Source organism: Mus pahari, chromosome 14, assembly GCF_900095145.1.
Source record: "Mus pahari chromosome 14, PAHARI_EIJ_v1.1, whole genome shotgun sequence".
Taxonomy (NCBI): Eukaryota; Metazoa; Chordata; class Mammalia; order Rodentia; family Muridae; genus Mus; species Mus pahari.
Genome location: NC_034603.1, coordinates 51534184 through 51555797, shown reverse-complemented (window position 1 = coordinate 51555797; position 21614 = coordinate 51534184). Strand labels below are relative to the sequence as shown.

Below are 21614 nucleotides of genomic sequence, written 5' to 3'. Positions count from 1 at the left end.
ACGCATGTGGGACAGCCTCCTTCCCCTTCCAGAGCCCCAGGCTTCAAGTGATATTTCAGAAAATCATGACTCTCATTTTAATCTCTAGAGTCACCCCATCCCCCACCCCACCCCACCCCACCCCACCCCACCCGTCTTTCTCTTCACCCCTTTTACTTTTGTCAGTGCTGAAGGTTTTCCTTTGGGCCTAGTGGCTTCTTCTCCAAGGCTTTCCCCTCAATCACACAGGAGCACACACGTGTACTCATACAAACTCAAGGCCTATTCTCCCATTATTTTCTTACTAATCAGGGATCTCAACCACGATCCCCTGAGATCACCACCCATCCATTTGACAGATTAAGAAAGCAAGGTTCAGAGTGAGCTGGGGTGGACCAGTGGTTCAGAACTGGGAAAACTGTGATGCCAGAGGCTCCGGCTGGCTTCGGGGGACCTCCAGCCTGTGTCAGGGACAGAGAGCATTCCTTCTAGTTAGCTTTGTTCTCAGTCAAATTCTTCGTGCTTCAGTTTCTTCCTCTACAGAAAGGGAGGCTGCAGCAGGCTTGGGTGCATTAGTACAGGTGGCCTTGCCTCAAAGACATCTGTGTGGCCATTCTTAATAACGTCCAGCCTGGGGCTCCTTCCTCTGTTCTTGATGCTGTTGAGGGCTCTCCTAAGGCTGACCCCGAGCTATGCATCTGTGTGAGGAGCTGGGTTTCTGGTCCTCCTACATTCTTGAGGTGTTGGTCAGGGCCCTCGGATACCCTTTGCCTCCTCTTCCTGCCTCTGTTCACCCCCACTCTCCGGTCTCTTAACTCCCCACTATCAGCCCCTCCTCCCCCCTTTTCCTTCCAATTTTCAGATTTCAGGTGGAAGAGGGAGAAAATGGCTTGTGACCTCTCAGCTTTCAATAGGAGAGCAAACAAGAAGGGCCGATAAGGAGACGCCAGTGAGATTCTATGACCTGTCATTAGGGATGGGCTTCCCAGCTATCAGGTGTTTGCTCACATAATAAAATGGGGACAGAGCCCTAAATGTTGTCAAGGGACCTGGAATTATTTGCTCCTTTCAGAGTCTAAACATAAACATCTGATAAGGTATACACTGGGGTCCCAGTACTCCCAGCTTCATGGGGGTCCCAGAGGCTCACTGGGTGACCCTTTGTAAGGTATGGTAACTGTGACCCTCGTCCCCGTCCCCGGAGGAAGTGTTACATAATGGTGGCACTGGATGGTGGTACATAATGGTACACACTGAAGTTCCATTGTGTGCAGACACAGTGTGTAGGGCTCTGCATGCACAACCCCTATCTATCATCATTTCTGTTTACATTTATTTATTGCAAGTGTGCAGGCCTTCGTGTGCCCCAGCTTGTGTGTGGAGGTCAGAGGATGCCTTGCAGAAGTTAGTTCTCTCTTTCCATCATGTGGGTGTTGGGGATCCAACTTAGGTCACTGGTCTCTCCCTACTGAGTCATCTTGCTAGCCTCTACCTACCCTTGAGGTAAGAGGCTGTTATTAATTTAACCCATAACTGGGTGCCTGCAAGGTGTCCAGGGCATGGAATTGTGAATACGACCTAGCTATAATTTTACACAGCATACATTCTAGAGAGTTTGAACCATATGCCACCAAACGTCATGTGCACATATCATATGTAAACATCTTTTAGGTAGAGGCAAATACTCTTGGAAAGCAAGCATGGTAACTTAGGCTGGCTTGAGGGAAAGGGGGGTCATTTAGGGAGGTTGTGATATGTGAATGAGATGAAGATGCAAGCATGGAAAACCTCACAAAAACGTGTTCCCGGCAGAGAAGGCCAATCACATAGTCACTTGCTGGCTGTCGTGGGTGCCTGGTTCTGCTTTAAGCCCAGTGAGCGAAGGAGGGGCAGAAAGAAGTATGGAGATAGCAGCCTGATCACCCAGAGCCTTGTAAGGCTCCTTCTTCGTTTGGTAGCGATGGAAAGCTATTGGGGAATTTCGACAGGGGAAGGGCAGGCTTGGTTTCTCTCTTGAGGTCTCTCTGGCTGCTGCAACCAGACCACAATGTTGCATGGAAGAGTAGAATGGGGAGTCAAGGGCTACTGAAAGAGAACAAGTAGAGACAAGAGCATATATAAAATATATATAATGGTGCCCAGGGGTGTGGTGAGGAATGTCAGATTTGGGGTGAATTCTAAAGGTCTCCTAGCAGAACTTAACCGATGGACAGGACGTGGGATAATGGAGAACAGAACTAAGGTCTCCAGTGAGAAAGGAGGGCAGGGGGTCTTAGGAGTGGATTACAGAACAAGAAAGTGATCTGGGTAAGGAGAAACCCGGGCAAACAAAGTTTCTGTTTTAGGTGGGCTCAGCTTGAGAGGTGCGCTATATAAACTGGGCATGCATATGTCTCACTAATGATAATGCTGTCATTGTACCCTCCATGGGCAGGACCACCTCAGGGACAGATCCCATGTGTTATCAGCCTGTGCACTTGGCTCAAAGTCACAGGATTGGTGTGTGACCCAATGAGAAGAGGCCAAGGAGTGATCCTTGGGCCCCTCAGAGGTCCAATATTGAGGAGATGAATTGCCAGCTAAGGGCAGGAGGAGTGTTGATTGCTACAGAATGAGGTGGTGCCTTAAAATCCAAGCAGCAAGGGAGGGAAGGGCTGTGGCACTGAATCATAAAGCAGCCACTGAATCTGCAGCACGGAGGCGGTGGTGATGAGGACACAGTGGAGCGTGAGGCTAGAAGTCAGCCTGCACTGGCCCCGAGACCGAACTGGGAGTAAGGAGAGAGAAGATGGGTGTGTAAAACAGCTCACTTCTATTGTTAATTCGTTGGGCTATCTGTAGCTCTAGTATGTGAAGGTAATCATTATGTTTATAATTTTAGAGATGCAGGAACTACAATCTATACAGACTGTAAAACCCATTGGGACCGACGATGGCCAAGCTTGCACATTTAGCCATGGGGCTGGAGAGATGGCTCAGAGGTTAGCAGCACTTGTTGCTCTTGCAGAGAACTGGAGTTCAGTTCCCAGCATTTATCCAGCACTCATAACCATCCATAACTCCAGCCCCAGGCCATTCAACAGCATTTTCTGGCCTCCTTGGGCACCACGTGTACATGATTCACAGAGATACACACAGGTGGAACACAAACACACATGAAACAAAAATAAATACATTTCTATAAAAAAAAATCTGAGTTTAGGGAAAAAAAAAGTTCTTGGTCTTTTATAAACCTCTTTCTCATACCCAGGAGACACTCAGGGTCCCTAGTAGCAGAAACCAGATGTGACCCAGCTTCCATGGACTAGATGTTCCCCTGGGTCAAGCATGGAGAAATAGCTTCTACCAGGATCTTCTTGCGGTCATGCAATGACCCCATGAAAGAGACTTCATTGCACACAGAAGAAAGCTGAGGCTTGACAGATTTCCCAGAGGGTATGTGGGTAGAAGGTAGTAGAGTTTTAAGTCAGGATCTGGCCAGCTCCCGGGCTTGGTGTTCTTAACCATCAGACCTTGCTTCCCTAACCCCATCAATGAAGAAAGTTTGACAAGGAGGCACAGCTGCAGGAGGCTCATGATGAGGCAGCTCACCTGTCCTTATTAGCATCTCTGGGGGCTTCTCTTGACCTCTCTGTTAACTAGGAAGTGAAACAGTGGATAGAGTGTGTTATGGGAACAGGAGTCAGCTCACAGCCCACCCACTCTGGTGCTTACTGAAGTCATTGCTGGGTACAGTCTTATTCCCAGATCTGCAGGGTGTCACTACACAGAAGCTCAGACACCAACCCCCTCAGAATGTAACTCACGACACCCACGAGTTGAAGAAGAAGAGGCAAATTCTCCAGAAAGGACAGGTGAAAGGAGATACAGAGGTCTCTTGGCAGCCTAGGAATCCTGAAACTTGATTCTGTAAGACCCCGAGGCAGGTCTGTGGTCGCAACAGTAAGTACCAGGATCAGACAGCTACAAGTTCACAGTCTAGATTTAGCTGTATACCTGCACAACTCTGCATCGTTATTACGGTTCTTAAGCATGCATAGCTATCAGAAGCCAAGCATAGCGACACATGCTTGCAAACCCCAGCATATAGGAGGCAGAGACAGGAGGATCAGTGCAAAATCAATGCCAGCCTTGTTTGTACAGTGAGGTCCAAGCCAGCCAGGGATCGTTCCTCTTGGATCTACGTTTTCAACCAGTTTCCTTTCTGCACATAAACATACTCTCTCCCACCTTCCAGGAATGTAGCTATTGGTTCAGAGGCTACCCAAAGGACCCCAAGCCACTATCTTAAAAAAAGTAAATTACAATAAAGTTAAAAAGAAAGAAAAAGATGTTGGGAAGTGAAGGCTGTTAATGGATCTGGAGTAAGAAGGGAAGCAGAGATCTAGAGCATGCACTTAAGACGGTGGGCCTTCAGGAACAATAGCCCTAATTTTGGGATATTTTGTTGCCAGGGCCTCCTAAGACCACATGTAGACCAAGCACTGAGGTGGATAGTGAGGAAGGCAGAAGGGGAGAGAGTGGCCTCATCAAGGAGCACAGACAGAAGGAGGAATATGAAGGGAGCATCTAGCTATGTCCCTGACACCTGTTAGGCCCTGGTGAGCCAGGGAAGGGCTTTCCCCAGTTATAAAGAAAGTAACGATCTCAGTGGGGAGAAACTGCCCAAGGTTGCACCGCAGAAGCTGGTGAAGTCAGAATTCACTCAGGTGTCCTGGCTCTTTCTACCTCTACTCAAAGCCTGCAGAATAGCACTGTCCAGGGTGTGTCCCTGTGTGACCCAAGCATGGCACACACTAGCTGCTGGTTCCACACCCATCATCAGCACATGGACTGTTCTGAGATGTCCTTTGCAGAAGGCTCTGTTTAACCTAGAAGTTCCCCTAACTTACTTGGCCAAGGACCCATCCTCTCTAACATGTCTCATGGATCCTGACACCTGGCAATGGTTTTGAAGTACCCCGTGGAAAACACTTGCTTTAAAATGAAGAAAAAGCAACAGCTGCCCGTGTTCCGGGTGCCTCAGGAACAGAAAGTTTGTAGATCATTTTCGCTTCAGCCCACCCTTTCCCGCTCTTCCTTCTGCACTGGTTTGTAGGGCAAACATTTTCTGTTTGAAACTTAGCACACATGTTTAATGTTGGCTCTGGTTCCCAACCACTTCCAACAACAAAACCACAGGCATTATCAAGAGAGGGGCAAGGTGTTTAAATGAAAAGAGCTCAGGATTGGGAGTCAAAGGCCAAAGTCTGGAGGCCAAGTTCATCTGCATGACCTTGGGTAGGTCACTTTCCATTTTGGGTTTCAGTTCATGTCTTTAAACTTAGAAGGTTGCCATGGAATGAAAATGACAAAGCCAAACTCTAAAGCATCCCATTTGTCGTGTGAGACAATGCTCCTCCTGCCTCAGCCTTCTGTGCCTGCTATTACAAGCGTGTAGCATTATGCCCACCTGAGGCTTTTTTTTTTTTTTAATTCTTATAAATATAGTCATCATCTTCAATGTTGCAGAGATGAGGGTCTGGTCACTCATGAGATGTCCTGGAATACAGAGACACCTTCATAATATGTCAAGGAAGCTGTTCATTCAACTTCAAGGTTGGCTAGCCACTCTGCCCAGTGGAGGGCAGAAGACACGTGGGGGTTGATAGCAACATCTCTGGGAGCTTCTTGAAGCAGGTTAAGGGACCATTTCCCAAACCCAGAGGACTCGTTTCAACAAGCAGGCATCAAAGTCAATGTGGGAAAGGCAGTGATAATTAATCACTGCCCTGTCTAGGGCTGCCCAAGCAGCAGATGGATTGATAAAACTTTAAAAGAGGAAGGTATTCCCAAGGAGGGCTGCTACGCCTGGCTAGCCCCCTGATTGGGATTGGTGAGCACAGATAAATGTTTTCCCTGATGGCTACAAAGAGTGGGAAATGGCACAGGAGTTAGGAGTCGAAGGGCAGGGCAATGGAGGGTTGGTTGTCTTTTAATTTTCTATTGGGTGAGAGAAGACTGGCGGAGTGGGTCCCACACGCCTCTCCTTCTACCTCCCCGATTTCTGAGCCCAGCAACACAAGCTAAGCACTTAGCACTCAAGATACACCAGACACTTAACATACACAACTGCTCCAAATCCTCAAAACAAGTAGATGTTGCAACTGTCCATTTCAAGATGAAACAAATGTTCAAAGTCAATGGTAGAACCTGCCCTACTTCACTCTAGGGCCTGAAGAAGATGAGTCAAGGATAGAGCTGAGATTCCTGAGCCCGTGAAAGAATCTGATCAGAAGCTAGTGGCGATGGGATGTGTGAGGTGTGACTTACGGGGGGGGGGGGGGGGATGCCCGGGGCGGAGGTGGGGCACAACCAACACGACCAAATCTTGACGAGTGCTTCCGACACAAAATTCAAGGTTGTTGCCTCCTTATCTAGCAATCAATAGAGGCCAAACAGTTCCCACAGTACATAGACCCCAGCTGCTGAAAGGTCTTATTGTGTTACTCTGGAATCCACACCGTGTTCAGACATCTTGTCCTGTTTTCTAGCTCTCGGGGTCCTGCTGTAGGGAGCTCTCTGAGCTGCGGCCTTCCCTGTTGGGTAGCAATCTTTATTGCTCCAGCACTTCTTTGGGAGGTGGGAATTACTCACCCACCGAAGCAGTGACTAAGTTACTGTGGATTCCCCCATGCTCTCTGCACCAGGAAGTTGAATTTAAGTTTCTTGATAAACCATCAGAAGGGCATAGGCCTCTAAAAAGATCACACCGTCTGCTGGCGAGTCCTCAAAGGGTTAACACGGTAAGGTTATTCTTAGGGCTTCTAGTGCCTGAGGGTGGTATGGGTCCTAGACCAAGAGAATCAGTCCCAGGACCCCTGATTCTCCTTTCTCTTTCCCCACTGACCACCTTTACCAAGATGGCAACTTACCGTTCATCCCCGTCTTCCCATCCCATCCTGGAAAAACCCTTCGCCTGGATCGTCAATCCTCCCCGTTCAGTTCCAGTGTCTAACCACATTATGTCATCCAGACTCCAGGGACCCATCCAACCACAGTCCTCACTTAAGACTCTTGTTGGGAAGCAATAAGCTCTTTTGGTTAGTTGCCCATCTTTTTTTTGCCCTCTGACCTCAGGGGTTCATTTTAGCAGCTAACTGAAGAAGAATCTCCTAAGACTAAAATCATGACTGAGTATGTGTTCACTCGTTGGTACTTTGAGAATCTGAGTTATGAGCACACACACGCACACACACATATGCACACACCCTGGCCCCCTCCTGCTGGCATTACCTGTTTACTGGAAGACATGCTGGTGAGAGTGTTGATGCTACTGGTATCTGTGACCACCATTGCAGATGGGAACCGGGAGGTGTGGGAATACTGAGGGGGTTCCTGCTTATGTGCGTACACTGGAGAGACAGAGAGAAAAGAAACTCAGTATATATATACACGCAGTCATAATACCCTCACAAACTACCCTGTAGTTGCCACTTCCCTGGGGTGGTGGTTATATTTGGGAAGGCAGTGTATTAAGGAGACATTCTGGCTCCTTAATGAAGGTACTTGATCTTATTTTGGCTTCTCCCCTCATAAAATAAGGATATCTATTGTAAGGAAATATCAGTGCTTTCAACTAAATATATAGCCCTATGCACAATTCTGTTTCCCTGACTCTGGGTAAAATATTAGGAGCCTAAGTGTCAACAAGTGACATTATGCATATGGAGAGCACCTATTGGCCAACATGAAGCATCTGCCCAGGTTTGTGCTCACTGTTTCTGACACAATTCAAACTCCTTGTTTCCTCTTGGAGTTGTAGACTGGTTAACAATCCTAATTAGATGTACATGTAATTAACTGAATAATTCTGGGCTATTCCAGTTTTCACTACAATGATATCAAAGCCTTATGATATCACATAAATCTGAAGAATAAGCAAGAGGAAACAACTCAGATAAGACCTCCAGGAGCAAGTGACTCAATTATTTAGTTGTTTTAATACCACATCTGGAGTCCCGTGACTTATGTCAGCTACCCAGAAGAATCATGTCAATTCTAGGTCACCTCACTAATGAAAGCATGTGGATGCTTAGCCACGAGGGAGGGACCAGCATGTTCCCAAAACATGGACCCTACCAAGGAGGCCTCCAGTACAAAGTGGAGGTGAAGGTCACTGGCTGCTGGTTATTTCCTGGTCTGATCCCTCTGGGCTTTCTCTTTGTGGCTAGTCAGGTCTGCTAGGTCTGGACAATCCCGTGGATCATGGTGACCACTGTAATACTGTTCCACCCAGGCCTGGGAGGTGGGGGAGGTGGGAGCCACAGACTCCATAGGAAGAAGAATGAGGCCCATGTGGGTCCTGGACTCTGCTGAAGGCTGTGGCAGAGTTTTAAAAGGCAAAGATGTGTAATTGGAGTGTGAGGTGCTGCTTAGAAACCAGCTCTGCAGGGGCCAAGTCAGGACTGAGCCCTGAGGATAGAAGGATGAGTGTGGCTAATCCACTTCAGACATGTTGCTTGTCCAAGGCATCTGGAGGAACAACTCAAATCCCCTTTGCCCTCCTCGTCTTTTAAAAGTGACTGAGGAAACACATTTGTGTTTCTGTAACACTTTATGCTTATGAAAGGTAGATAATCTATATATTTTTAATAATTTATTTTTTTATTTTATGTGCATGGGTGTTTGGCCTGTAGGTATGTCTGTGTGAGGGTGTCAGATATTGGAGTTACAGACATGTAACTGTGGGTGATGGGAATTGAACCCAGGTCCTCTGAAAGAGCGTTCAGTGCTCTTAATCACTGACCCATTTCCCCAGCCTAATCACCCATATTTTAATTTCAAGTTCATAATGACCTCATAAGCCTACTATTCCTACTGTATGCATGAAGCAAATGAGTATCAGAGTAGCCGGTGGCCACATAGCTGTTTAAGACTAGTCTAGACTGGATGCTTCCTGACACAGGCAAGATGTCCATCCCTTCCATAATTCACTCCCAAACTTGAAAATTAAGACTATAGCCAGGCTTGGCCAGTACAGTGGAGGCCTGGGCTCAGGATGGAAGGCAGGGATAGGTAAATGTAGGGGAGGCATAAAAGCCAAATGTGGGGACCCTCTGTAAGGGCAGAGACTCTGTTGCTCCTTGACTTGGTAGAGGGTAGGTGGTATTTTCCATGCACGTTGATGGCTTTAATTTGTTTGGTTTTTAGGTTCTTGTATGTGTGGGTGCACATGTATGTTTGTGTGTGTGCCTGTCTGCATGCCTGTGTATGTATATGTGTGCCAGAGGGTGACCTCAGTTATTGGTCCTCTGGTGTGATCCATGTTACTTTTCGAGACAGGGTCTTTCACCAACTTAAACTCACCAAGTATGCGAAGCTATTGGCCAGTGAACCTCAGAGACCTACCTGGCCCTGTCTCCCCAGAGCTTGGGGGTATATAGGTACATGCCAGCATACCAAGATTGTTTATGTGGATGTTGGAGATCCAAACTTAGGTTCTCATGCTTGCATAACAAGCACATTCCTGACAGAGGTCTCTCTCTAGCTCTGTTTGTTTTCTCCTCGGGGCCAGGGTTGAACCTAGGACCTAATGTCGTTTGGCAAGTGCTTTAGCGAAGAGCTCTATTTCCAGCACAAGCTTCATGTTTTGTGATTGGAGAGCTTTAGTGTGTATAGATGATGGGTATGAGGGCTCCGGAAGATTCATCTGTTTTAGAGAGGAACCAGCATGCCAACTCTGACTGGTTAGGGATGGCTGCTAAGGTGATGCTTATGGGAAGGTGCTGATTGACTGCTGAGATCTTCACGGGGCTGGGATGGGAAAGCGCTGTGTGTGCCCTGTGCTTGGTCAACCCTTTGCTTATAGGCCTACATTTTCCTCTGCAAATTCCCCCCACCCCTTGGAGTCTTGGGGCTGGGGAAGAGGACAGAAAAGCAAGAAAAACTCTCAAGAGTTGAGCTTGAGAAGTGGCCTCGGTTGCTGATAAATAGGGAAAAGGAAACCAACAATCTCCCAGGAAACATGTAACCCCGCCGGCGGCACGAGTCCTTACTGTGGGAGTTCTGTAGCTGAGTCACTGCAGCCATGAAGGGCTGCTGGGCCATGTGACTGCCTGGGCTCTGCTGCATGAGGGGCTGCTGGTGAGGGCTGTGCAGCTGTTGAGAGAACTGGACGGGCTGTAGGGCTGCCAGGCTGCTAGCCACACTGTTGATGACTGGGACACCCTGGGCTTGGGAGGTGTTGAGGCCTGCGGGGGGGGGGGCAAAAAGAGGAACGTCAGAGTGGTAGCAGGGGTGAACGGCGGTGACGGGGCAGCGTCAGTCACAGATGAAGCCCCTGCTCAGTGTGTCTGTTAGAGAAGAGGTTGCATGGAAAGTGACTTTTAAAACAAGGGAACGAAGACCTGGAGAGATGTATTTCTGAACCCCAAGAGTCTCCCCCAAATCATCCTATGACCGCCCAAATTCAGCCCCCTTGAGGTCGTCAGAGCCCTGGGAGTGCTATTTGCTGTCTCCATCCATGCTGGATTATAAGAAGCCTGCTCTGGCGTCCTCTGGCTCAGTCAAGGATATCTTCTTTAAGGTATGGCTTATTGCCCAGATCTGTCTGTCTAGTAGTGAGCAGCGGTCTGCAGAAGTTCCTTGTCTTCCACCCCTCCCATCCCCTATTCCAAGGGCCTGCTGGTCTCTCCAGTCAAAGGAAACCAAACCTTACTCTACATTCCTGGAAGGAGGAGGTCTGAGGAGACACGGAAGAGCTCACAAAGCCCCTGGGAAAGGTCAGGGATTGACTCTGTACATCGTAGCAGAGAAAGTAAGGAAATATAAGAAGAACTCGGCCTGTCTGTGAAGTGGATATATACTAGGGATTTCAGTACCTGAAGAACCAGTTTTGAGGAAGAGGAAGCAGTAAATTAAAGACATGGCAGGAGGTCCAGCCATCCTTCTGCTCTGGGGGCATGCAAAACCTGAGCTTTGGTACCATGCCTATATCCTGAGACTTCTTTTGAACCCCACCACTACTGTAAGGTCTGGGTCTTTTTTTCTCCATATTCTCGCTGCTCCCTGACATGATCTTGGGGAGGTAAGACAAGATCAGAGGTTGAGGTCAGAGGTTGAGGTCAGAGGTATCCCAGTCTCTGCCCTGGAGCTGCCAGTATTCCTTAGTCCTTGCTTTCTGGGAAGTGGGGGGATGTGATGAAGAGGAGAGCCAATGAAAGGCCTGTTGTAGGGAAGGGCAGGGTAGCGGTGTGTGTGTGTGTGTGTGTGTGCGCGCGCGCGNGTGTGTGTGTGTGTGTGTGTGTGTGTGTGTGAGAGAGAGAGAGAGAGAGAGAGAGAGAGAGAGAGAGCCTTTCTGAAAGGCAGAAAACCTCGAAAGCAAGGGTTTGTGGGAAGTCCTCCAGGGAGATAGTGCAAAGTCTTTAACAATTGCCCACTTGGAGCTCTAGAAGATATCATTATCAGAAACTTAAAAGGTGAGACCCTTGAACAGAAAGGAAGAACAGATAACCCTCTTCCTGACTCCCTCGGGTGGGACTTGGGGTGGGGTGTCTTCTGATCACCCTCAGAATATCACTAGAATATCACCCCCTCAGGGGACTCAGATATGCTGAATGTCTATTTCAATTTCCCTCTTTTTTTTTTTTTTTTTCTGGAGGCAGGGTTTCTCTGTATAGACCTGGCTGTCCTGGAACTCACTCTGTAGACCAGGCTGGCCTCGAACTCAGAAATCTGCCTGCCTCTACCTTCCAAGTGCTGGGATTAAAGGCATGTGCCACCACTGCCTGGCAATTTCCCTCCTCTTACTGCCGGCCTCTGGCTCCCAAGAAATGCTATGAGTTTGTGTTTATACAGGAGCCCATGCCCACTGCTCACATAGGGAAATCTTTGTCCAGAAAAGAATTTTAGCCTGTCTGGACTGGATAACATTAGAAGGAATAGTTTGGAAACAGGGCTGAGCCTTTGAGCCACCCAGAAGACCTCTTTAAGAAATATACATTCTTGAGCCCCACCCAAGGACTCAGTGAGTCAAAGCCTGCAGAGGCAGGGCTCAGGAATCTCATTCTCAACAGTCTGAGACCCTGGTGTGCTTCTGTCCCAGGACTGAGCACCTCTGACGTCATCCTAGCTCCCCCAGTGTGTGGTGTGTGTGTGTGTGTGTGTGTGTGTGTGTGTGTGTGTGTGTGTGTAAGACTCTTGGTCTTTTTATCCAGAAGAAACAAAGATAGTGAGGATTTGGCAGTGGCAAGTCAGTTGTCCAGGGTCTTGTGGTGCTGAGGGAGTTCCCTTGTACAAACCAGAAAACAAACAAACAAAAAAACCTCTCTAATCAACTCTCCCTTAAAGGAGGGCACTGGGTCTCAGCCAAGCTTCCTGACGATCCTCATCCTTCCTTATGCCCTGTCTATCCCAGTGCACATATGCACATGTGCCTAAGGTCAGTGTGCACCCTGCTTACATGCTTCAGGAGATGCTGTGAGGAAGCCTAGATGCATGGGTGCACATGATGGGAAGAGCAAACTTGGAAAATACAGAATGGCCCTAGGGAAAGCTTTAGTTTAGACAGCACCTAAGATAATACAGTTAAGTGTGTGTGTTAGTCAAACTTAGTATGGGAAGAAAGAAGTCGTGTAATTTGTGTGTTATTTTATTTGAAGAAATTAGGAAGTAGATATCTTACCCATAGGCCTTCCTCTCTCTTCTCTCTCTTTCTCTCTCTCTCTCTCTCTCTCTCTCTCTCTCTCTCTGTGTGTGTGTGTGTGTGTGTGTGAGAGTGAGTGAGAGAGACCCACACACATGTATAGATTAGAGGATAACTTGCAGGAATCAGTTCTCTCCTTCCATCTTTATGTGGGTTCTGAGGATTAAACTCAGGTCATCAAAAAGCCAGCACATTTACCTGCTGGGCCATTTCTTCCAAACCCATGAAATCTTTTAGAAGGTAAGCAAGCTTGTTTTAGACATCTCACTCTTTCTCTAACTCCAAGTATTTGTTTGATTGCTGTAGTCCAAGGGCCAGTGAAACGGAAGTGAATTTGAAGTAATTTTTAACTTTGGAAATCTTTAATAACTTCTTTATTCCCACTTCCCCTTTGCTGATATAAATGTTGAGCATCTTTCCATCCCAGCAGATAAGGACCGGGTAAGAGCTGCACCCAGTCGTTCAATAAATCTGTGTGCTTTCAATGGGCCCTGACCTGTTCTGCCCTCAAAGAAGGCATAAGTTGTTCTCTTACATGATTTCCGTTCTTAGAAGACAGAAGGGGAGGGAAGCAGAATGCAGCGACACGACAAGGTAGCAAGCAGCACGGAGTCCTGACAGGGATACCAAGAGGACCATGGGGCAGTGCAAAGCTGAAAAGTGATGGCCAACGTGCCACCCTTGGGTATCTGTGGCTCCATCGGAGTAAGCTCTCCCGATGTCAGAAACATGGTTCTGACTACAATGACTTTGCCTGAGTAGTCACAGTGGAACCGAAAACATCCAAACACTCAGATAACCTGTGACAGCAAAGCTAAGACATGTCCATGCCCTCAGATAACCATTCATTTCCCCAACCTGCCTCACCAACTTCAGCCTTCCCGTGGCCAGCAATGGCCCACCTCTGATGGGGCAAGGCTGGCCAGCAGAACAAGGGCCTCCTTGAGCTTTTCAGACATGTGTTAAACAACCTACTTCTCTTTAAAGATTTGAAAGTTCAGAGATACTAAGTCAGTGGCTCTTTCTGGGTCTTCTGTATTTTTAGCACTACGCCTACCAAGAGATGTCTTCTGACATGAAATGACTTCTTCAGAAACCCATCAAAACCTTGCTCTATCCTAAGGACCAACCTCACGAATTTTCTAAAGAGCATAAAGGGATAGGAATCAACAGGAAACATATGGATAAGCCACAGTTATGAAATCTTGCTTTCTAGATTTACAAGCATGTCTGTATTCCTTATCATTGGATTGTGTTAACAATGCATTTTATAGATGAGGAAGTTTCAATCCCAGAGAGGTTGAGTGATTTGACCTGGCTACACAACTAGAAAGTTGTGACCAGGATTCAAAGTCATTAGAATGATGTCTCTTGTGGGATACATACTCTAAAGACTGTAGAGGAGACAAAAAGAGCCAGAGAAGTAAACATCAAATCTACAAGTGTGCTGGGCTCGATTGAGCATGCCTGTGATCCCAACACAGAGGCAAAGGCAGAGAGACGGCTGCAAATTCAAGGGTAGCTTGATCTCCATCTCTTGCCTCAGCCACCCTACCTTGAAAAATGTCTAGGAACAGAAGGGGGATCTCACAGGGGCCTCTTGTGCCTCTTCCTGTCACAATGATTTGCTTTTCATTTTTTCTCCCCGCTCCCTGCTTTACTGACCAACGGCAGCACTTACTCTGTGCAATGGCCATGACTCCAGACAGGGGGGTCATGATGAGGTTCTGAGATTGCTGGGGATTGTGGTGGGATAGGCTGTGGATATTCGTCAAGGTGCTGACTGGGGGCAGTCCTCCTCCCGACACTGTGATCTGCTGGAGAGAGCAAAGAAAGGTGGTTGAGCAAAAAGAGATGGATTAAACCAACAAGGGCCGCTTTCAGGATGCTATGGACTTTCAGCTTTGTTCACACAACAACAAAAGTTAAACAGTGGGGCAGGCTCTGTTTGAGACGCTGAAGAGAGAGCAGTGACAGGCGGGGCCCTGTCCTCATGATGCTTATATTTGCCCATTCTTAGAGTTGCCGGCTGACGTCAGGAGTTCATCTGTCCACGTGTTGTACGACGGTCACTTGCTCACAATTCATGTGCCTTATGTTCTGATCTCCCATCTTTTATATTATTGATGCTACACATAGGTGACTGGTTAAAAAAAAATCAGACTGAAGAAATGCCCTAGGATCCCCCGTGAGGGTAGACTAGGAGCCAGGATGGCGTCCAGAGCTCTCCCTGAGTCCTGCTCATACATCAGCGCAGTCTCGAGAGTTCTGGCATGCCCATTTCCCAGAGGAAAAACCGAGACCAAGAGTAGATCTGCCCCTTGCCTGAGATCCTGAAGCTCGGCCATGGTACCCCTGCTGCTTGAGTCTTGGTCAGTCTGACCTAGGGTCCATTTTAAAATCTACTTTTAGGAGAAAGTCTCCAACTAAGAGTTGGAGAAGCTAAGGCTTTTCTGGTTTTCCAAATCCTCACTACCCCTTACAATTGTTCTCCTTCTCTCCTTCCTTCAGTCAAGGAGCTGACGTTGCTAAGGACAGAACCAACTAAATCTTCAGTGCGATTCACCATTCCGTCTTAGTGACAGACTCAGAGGTGAAAGCAACCAGTTCTCGCAGACGTGTTTGCACACGGCAGCTTTAGTTCATTCTTTCATTTGTCTCTACTAATACACTGTCCTATTCTCCATCTCTCCAAGCATCAAGTCCTATCGGGGACTGTTTATACACCCACTGTTTATACACCCACTGACTTTCTCAACAGTACTAAAGAAAAACTACTGTAAAAACACGTTGATTTGATTCTAACGTTGTCAGAAATATTTCTAATGTCCTCGTACTAGTTATGATCACATAAAAATGAGAGTTTTAGATGCACACATTTTCATAATAGTTTGCTAGTTACAGTTTTGAAATAACTGCTAAGTTTTTTCTTTTTCTATTCCCCCCCCCCTTTTGTTGTTGTTTGTTTTTTGAAGACGGGTTTTCCGTCCTAGTCCTGCCTGTCCTGGCACTCACTCTATAGACTGGGCTGACCACAAACTCAGGAGCCCTGCCTCTGCCTCCTTAGTGCTGGGATTAAAGGCGTGGGCCCCCACCATCTAACTCTAAGGTTTTTTCCTAAGGAAGGACCTCTTCTTCTCCTAAGCAGACCCAAGCATTGCCAAGAGTGTCAGGAACATGGGGGAGGGGCTATGGCACTAGGGTCTGTCATACACACAGCTACCTAGAGCTCTTCAGACTCTAGGTCTCTTACTTCTACCTGGAAAGATGATGGCTTCTACCCTGTCCTTCTGGTCAACTCCACACTTTCCAAGGTTAACTTGGGAGAAAAAAAAAAAAAAGGAAGGGGGGTGGGATCTTGAATAGGTTTGTTTGTGTTTTTAAAATGAACATGGAGAAATGAGTTAGAAGTCACATGACCAATAAAGGAATTTTGACCACATCAAACAAGAGAGAACCAGCCTGTTGGCTGAACTTGTTTTTCAGAATGTCAGAGTCATTAAAAAAAAAAAAAAAAAAAAAATCTGCGACCTGCCTTCAGACCAAATCCCTTGGGTAATATGGTCGTTTAGGGAAAGTCAGCTCAGCGCCGTTCATTTCTGCAGTGCTTCAGTTTGATGGGGCCACAAAAGTGTGGATAAAAATGATGTATGGGTAGCTTTACTGTTTGTAAGCCACTTTCCCAGAAGTCCTCAGTCCATAATAACACAAACAGAGCAAACGTTTGGACTGTTGTCCCTGCGTTACATAGTAAAAGAGAAACAGATGAGCTGTATGTCACTCGACAGTAAGGAGGGAGCCTGCGTTCAAGCTAAGGTCTGCTGGAGTTTTCAGTCTCATCCGCTTACTGTACTTGGCAACCTTGGTCAAGTGACTTCCCACTTGAAGAAGTAGCCATTACTTCCTGCTTGCTTCCAGGATGGATGGAAGCCAGAGAGTTGCCAAAGATACCATGGTGACCCTTAACACAACAGCTTGGAGAGCTTGGATCCTGTAATGCCTTTGATATGGCGACCTCCTTGTGTGGCTAACATGTAAGGTTGGTGCTATAGCCCTATCTTGTGGAGAAAGAAGATAGTCTAGAGAGGTTGAGAAATGTCTCTAAACTTGATTTTTTTTTCAATAAAAAGAAAGAAAAGAAAGGTCTCAAGTGGTAGCTGAAAGCAGGTTATCTACTTGTAAGGTCCGACTTTACACTGGCAAAGTACTGCAGGAGTTAAAAAAACAAAACAAAAACACCAAGCCAGCATACACAAATTACAGCCTAGAAGTAGCTATGCCTTTTTGGCACAGGGCGGCAGGGAGGGCTTACTCCCACACAGAGCTGTAAGCAATCTCTACACCAACCCTGTCACACAGACATCACTTCTCTCCGTTTGCAGGTGAAGATGCTGAAGCTAAGCAGTTCTCTGACCCTATGCTGGTAAATTTCAGAGCCAAGACTGGGTTCCATTTGGGTTCTCTTGCCCACTCTCCTATTTATTTTTTTAAAATATGTATGTGGTGTGTGTATTGCATGTATGTATGTATGTGGTATGGTCTGTGTGGTCTGTGTGGTCTGTGTGTCTGTGTGTGCTATGGTATGTGTGTGTGTATGTGGTGTGTGTGTGGTGTGTTGTATGTATACATGTATGTATGTATGTATGTATGTATGTATGTATGTGGTATGGTCTGTGTGGTCTCTGTGTATGTGTGTGTGTATGGTATGTATGTATGTGGTATGGTGTGTGTGGTCTGTGTGCTTTGTATGTGCTATGGTATATGTGTGTGTATGTGGTGTGTGTGGTATGTATGTATGTATGTATGTGGTATGGTGTATGTGGTCTGTGTGTGCTGTGTATGCTATGGTGTATGTGGTGTGTGTGTGTGTGTGTGTGTGTGTGTGTGATATGTTTGTGTGATGTGTGATATGGTCTGTGTGGTGTGTACATGTATGTGTGTGTACGTGTGTGTATAAGCATGTGTAGTGTGTTCGTGTAATGTGTGGTACGGTGTGTGTGGTGTGTATATGTATGTGTGTTGTGTTTGTGTGATGTGTGATATGGTGTGTGTGGTGTGCATGTTTGGTGTGGTTGTGTGATGTGTGGTACAGTGTGTGTGGTGGGTATACGTGTGTGTGTTTGTATATATGTTTGTGTGGTGTGTTCATTGATGTGTGGTATGGCAAGGTGTGTGTATGTGTGTTTGTGTATGTGTGATGCGTGCATGTGCGTGTGTGATAAGGTGTGTGCGGTGTGTATGTTTGGTATGGTTGTGTTATGTGTGGTATGGTGGTGTGTGTGGGTGTGTTTGTGTGCATGTGTGATATGGTGTATGTGGTGTGTATGTTTGGTACAGTTGTGTGATGTGTAGTATGGTGTGTGTGTGTGTGTGTGTGTGTGTGTGCGACTTTGTGTGGTCTCTACCTTCTACCTTGTTCAAGCAGGACCGCCTGTAGTTCGCCATTCTAACACCAGGCTAGCTGGAGGAGCTGGCCTCCAAACGTCCAGGAACTCCCTTGGCCTTTCATCTCCCTACTGTCTACTGCGTCCAGTTTATGTGGCTTCTAGGGGTCCACTCTCAGGTCCTGACGCTGATGCAGCAAGGCCGTCTCCCCAGTCCCACCATGCCCTTTTTTTAACCATATTCCACTCTTGCATTGGTGGACCTGGGATGCACTTGTTATACATTAACAGGGAACAGACTCTTGACTTTGGGCACCCGGCACTAGTGACATAACATATGAACAGGGTGTTGGAGACAAGCGAAAAGCTGGGCCCTGCAAACAAACTTCCAGATGTTTGCTAACACCGAGGTGTGCTGTCTTGGTCAATCATCAATCTAGCACATGGCCTAGTGAGGGTAATGCTGAGAAAAGCATAAGAGTGTGTCTGCAGCCTGTGTATGAGACAGCCTGGATGTCGGCAATGTAGCTAGTACCGTAGAAAGAAGATCAAGAGAACATAGAAACTCCAGTGGCCTTTAAGAAGTAAGAGCTAAGACTAGGAATTACATCTTATTTTTATTTTTATTTTTATTTTATTTTGGTGCTTAGGGCCTTATTCTTCCAGGCAAAGGACCTCTACCACTGAGCTACATCCCTAACCCAGAGTCTTATTCTTTATTATTCTTATTCTAGTCTGTGTGTATTAATGTTTTGCCTGGATATATGCCTGTGCATCACATGTGTGCCCATGGAGATGGCATTACATCCCATAGAACTGGGGTTCTATACAGTTGTGAGCCACCATGTAGGTGCTAAGAACTGAACTCTGGTCCTCTGAAAGAATAACCAGTTGTCCTAACCACTGAACCACCTCCCCGGACCCATCGAGGAGGTTTTATCCCACAGAGAAGCAAGGGCCTCCTTTCCAGCGTAGCCTGAATAATGCTTCCACCCTAACTTGTTTGTGTTTTGACTGTCAAGAAATCATCAAGACCAAGGTGCTGGAGAGATGGCTCCGGGGTTATGGGGCTTTGGTTACTTTTCTAGAGGACCTGGGTTAAATTCCCAACACCTGCATGGCGGTTCACAACACTTTGTAATTCCAGGCCCAGGGGGTCCAACCCACATGGTGTACAGACACACATGTAGGCAGAACATGCATTCACATAAAATAAAAATAATGGTTAAAAAAAAACACTATAGAAAAAAACAAAACAAAAGAAACTATAAAGGCAGCGTGCACATCAGGGGAAAAGGGGCTCTCGGGGGGGTTGGGGAGAGCATGGAGGACTGAGAAATGTTTCCTACTTGGTTGCCCCATCTGGTTTGTTTACAAAGACTCCCACGAGGGAGGCCAGCTCAGGTCTCCTGAAACTGGAGTTGTCCAGACCAGGGTTCCCCTCAAGACCTACATGTTGTTTTTCTTCCAAGGAACTGGAGACTTGGTCACCTGTGACTCACTTCTCCTGTGTTGCCTACACAGCTCACACGTCAAGATCTAAAATGGCAAATCCTCCCTCTGCCATCCAGCCCCCACCAGCCACGGTCACAGGTGGGGGTCAGACACCTTGCGGGAATGTGTGTGGCTCCGCCTTCGGCGTGGAAGTCAGGAACCCTCAGCTCCTCCCTCCTCCCGTGAAACAGAGCATGACCCAGAGAATAAAGTTTTCCATTTCCTACCCTCACGGTTGGTGTCGTAATCTTCCCGTTGTCTCAAAAGCCCTCTCCCGTGCCCTTGTGTTGCCAAAGCCACGAATTGGAGAACTGGTCTAGGATGGAGGTGGGAGGGGCTAAAGAGGGGTTCAGAGAGACTGGGGGTGACAGGAATCACAATGTCCTATATACATGTGTGAAACCGTCAAAGGACAAATTCGATAAAAGCTCTCTCTCTCTCTCTCTCTCCCCCCCCCGTGGTGTGTGTGTGTGTGTGTGTGTGTGTGTGTGTGTGTATGTGTGTGTGTGTGTATGACTCAGAACTTTGAACACTCAGTAGGATAAGGGTTCATCCGGTTGTGGGGCTGTGGTTAGAGGCACAGAAAACTTCAGTAAAATTGTCATTGACACTGAAGGGACACCACAGCCATTCATGAAATAGTCACTGTACTGAGTGTTTTCATACATGCTATCACACTTCCCCAACAACCCTATTGAGGCTACTCCCACTTTATAGATGAGGAAAGAGAATCAAAGTAATAATTTGCCCAAGGCTGTACCACTCTGAGGTGCCAGCGCTGAGAGTTGAGAGTTGGTAACTGAACCTTTGAAGTTTTCTTACTCCAGCCACCACCCCACCCAGTGCACCTGCCCTTAGGTCCTCCCTCCCAGTTCAGGAGTCCCATCTCCTGCCATCCTCTACATCCTGACACTGTTCTCATCAGGACCAAAGGAGTCCGGAAAGGAGTCGGGGGGCTTGTTTCGGAGTGAGGTGCTTTCTGGGTTAAAAAAAAAAGAGTCTGGTTTTGGAGGCCTTGGACGGGAAGGATGAATGAACATTTTATCAACACAAATGTCATTGGCAGCCCCAAAACAAACAGCGTCCCACCCGGCTTGCTCCTTTATGAGGCATTCAATCAATAAAATGAGAGCAGGGCTCTGTCAGATTTATTGGCTGGGTTCAAACTGAACACCTCTTCTACCCGCCAAAGGCTGGGTCAGAAGCTTACCTTTGGGTTCCTGCTCTGGACGGGCCCCCATTCTCCCGGCGGGGCTACAATGCTTCATTGTTTAAGGCAGGCCTTGTGAGAAGTTGTGTTTGTCTTGCCTCTTATCTTATCAGCTCCAGTGGCCCAGGAGTACTCACCATTTTACTGTCAGGTGAGAGGAGACTGTGGCCTGGGTCCAGGCTGGCCGGGGAGACTTGCTGTAAAACCGATTGGCTGGTCACCATGGCACCATTGCCATGGTGACTGATGGTCGAAGAGGAAGTGACCTCATTGTTTCCTGGCTGGCTGTAGCGCACTCCTGAAAAACAACATGAACCCAATAGGAAAATGAGTGTCCCCAGGGCTCCTGGGCACTGACTCAGTGCCTCCTGTTTTCAATGGTGGGTGACAAGAAAACAACATTGTTTTCTCCTCCATGTCCACTCACAAGAATGAGCAGTCATCTTCCCTGGGGTAAGGGCGGCGTGGCCTCTACTTTAATTGTAGAATATAAGATTATATATAAATATCATATACAAATATGTTTTGCCTTTTTGGTTGGGAGCCTTAGCCTATACTACCTAAGCCACTTCTCCAGCCCTGTGTAAGAGACTTTGGTCTATTTTGGTTTGTTCTCTGTTGTATAGCCAGGGTTTTGGCACTTGATAGTCATTCAGCCAACTTCTACCGAAGGACGGAGGGGTGGAAAGGATGGATGGGAAGATGGAAAGCAGGAGAAAGAGTTGAACCTTTTGAAGGCATGGGTCTCTCTGAAGACAGAGGCAGACCAACCCACAAGGGTGAGGCAGATTTCTAGTCGGGATAAGGAAGAATTTTCTAGCAAGAAGGGGCAATGGACAGACTTTGGGTTTTATAAACGAAC

General features: G+C 47.2%; 1 protein-coding gene across 7 annotated transcripts in view; it reads right to left on the bottom strand.

Annotated features, from left to right (window-relative positions):
- Hnf1b (HNF1 homeobox B) overlaps positions 1-21614 on the bottom strand; it is a 55571-nt gene that overhangs the window by 2103 nt on the left and 31854 nt on the right. For 5 of the 7 annotated variants that reach the window (XM_021212413.2, XM_021212415.2, XM_029545922.1 and 2 more), the window contains 4 exons: positions 20890-21050; positions 14346-14481; positions 10017-10211; positions 7255-7373 (listed from right to left, as the gene is read on the bottom strand). In XM_021212413.2, coding sequence (XP_021068072.1) covers positions 7255-7373; positions 10017-10211; positions 14346-14481; positions 20890-21050 — 611 coding nt within the window. The remainder of the gene's footprint in view (positions 1-7254; positions 7374-10016; positions 10212-14345; positions 14482-20889; positions 21051-21614) is intronic. The other 2 variants (XM_021212414.2, XM_021212417.2) reach the window with 1 other exon arrangement.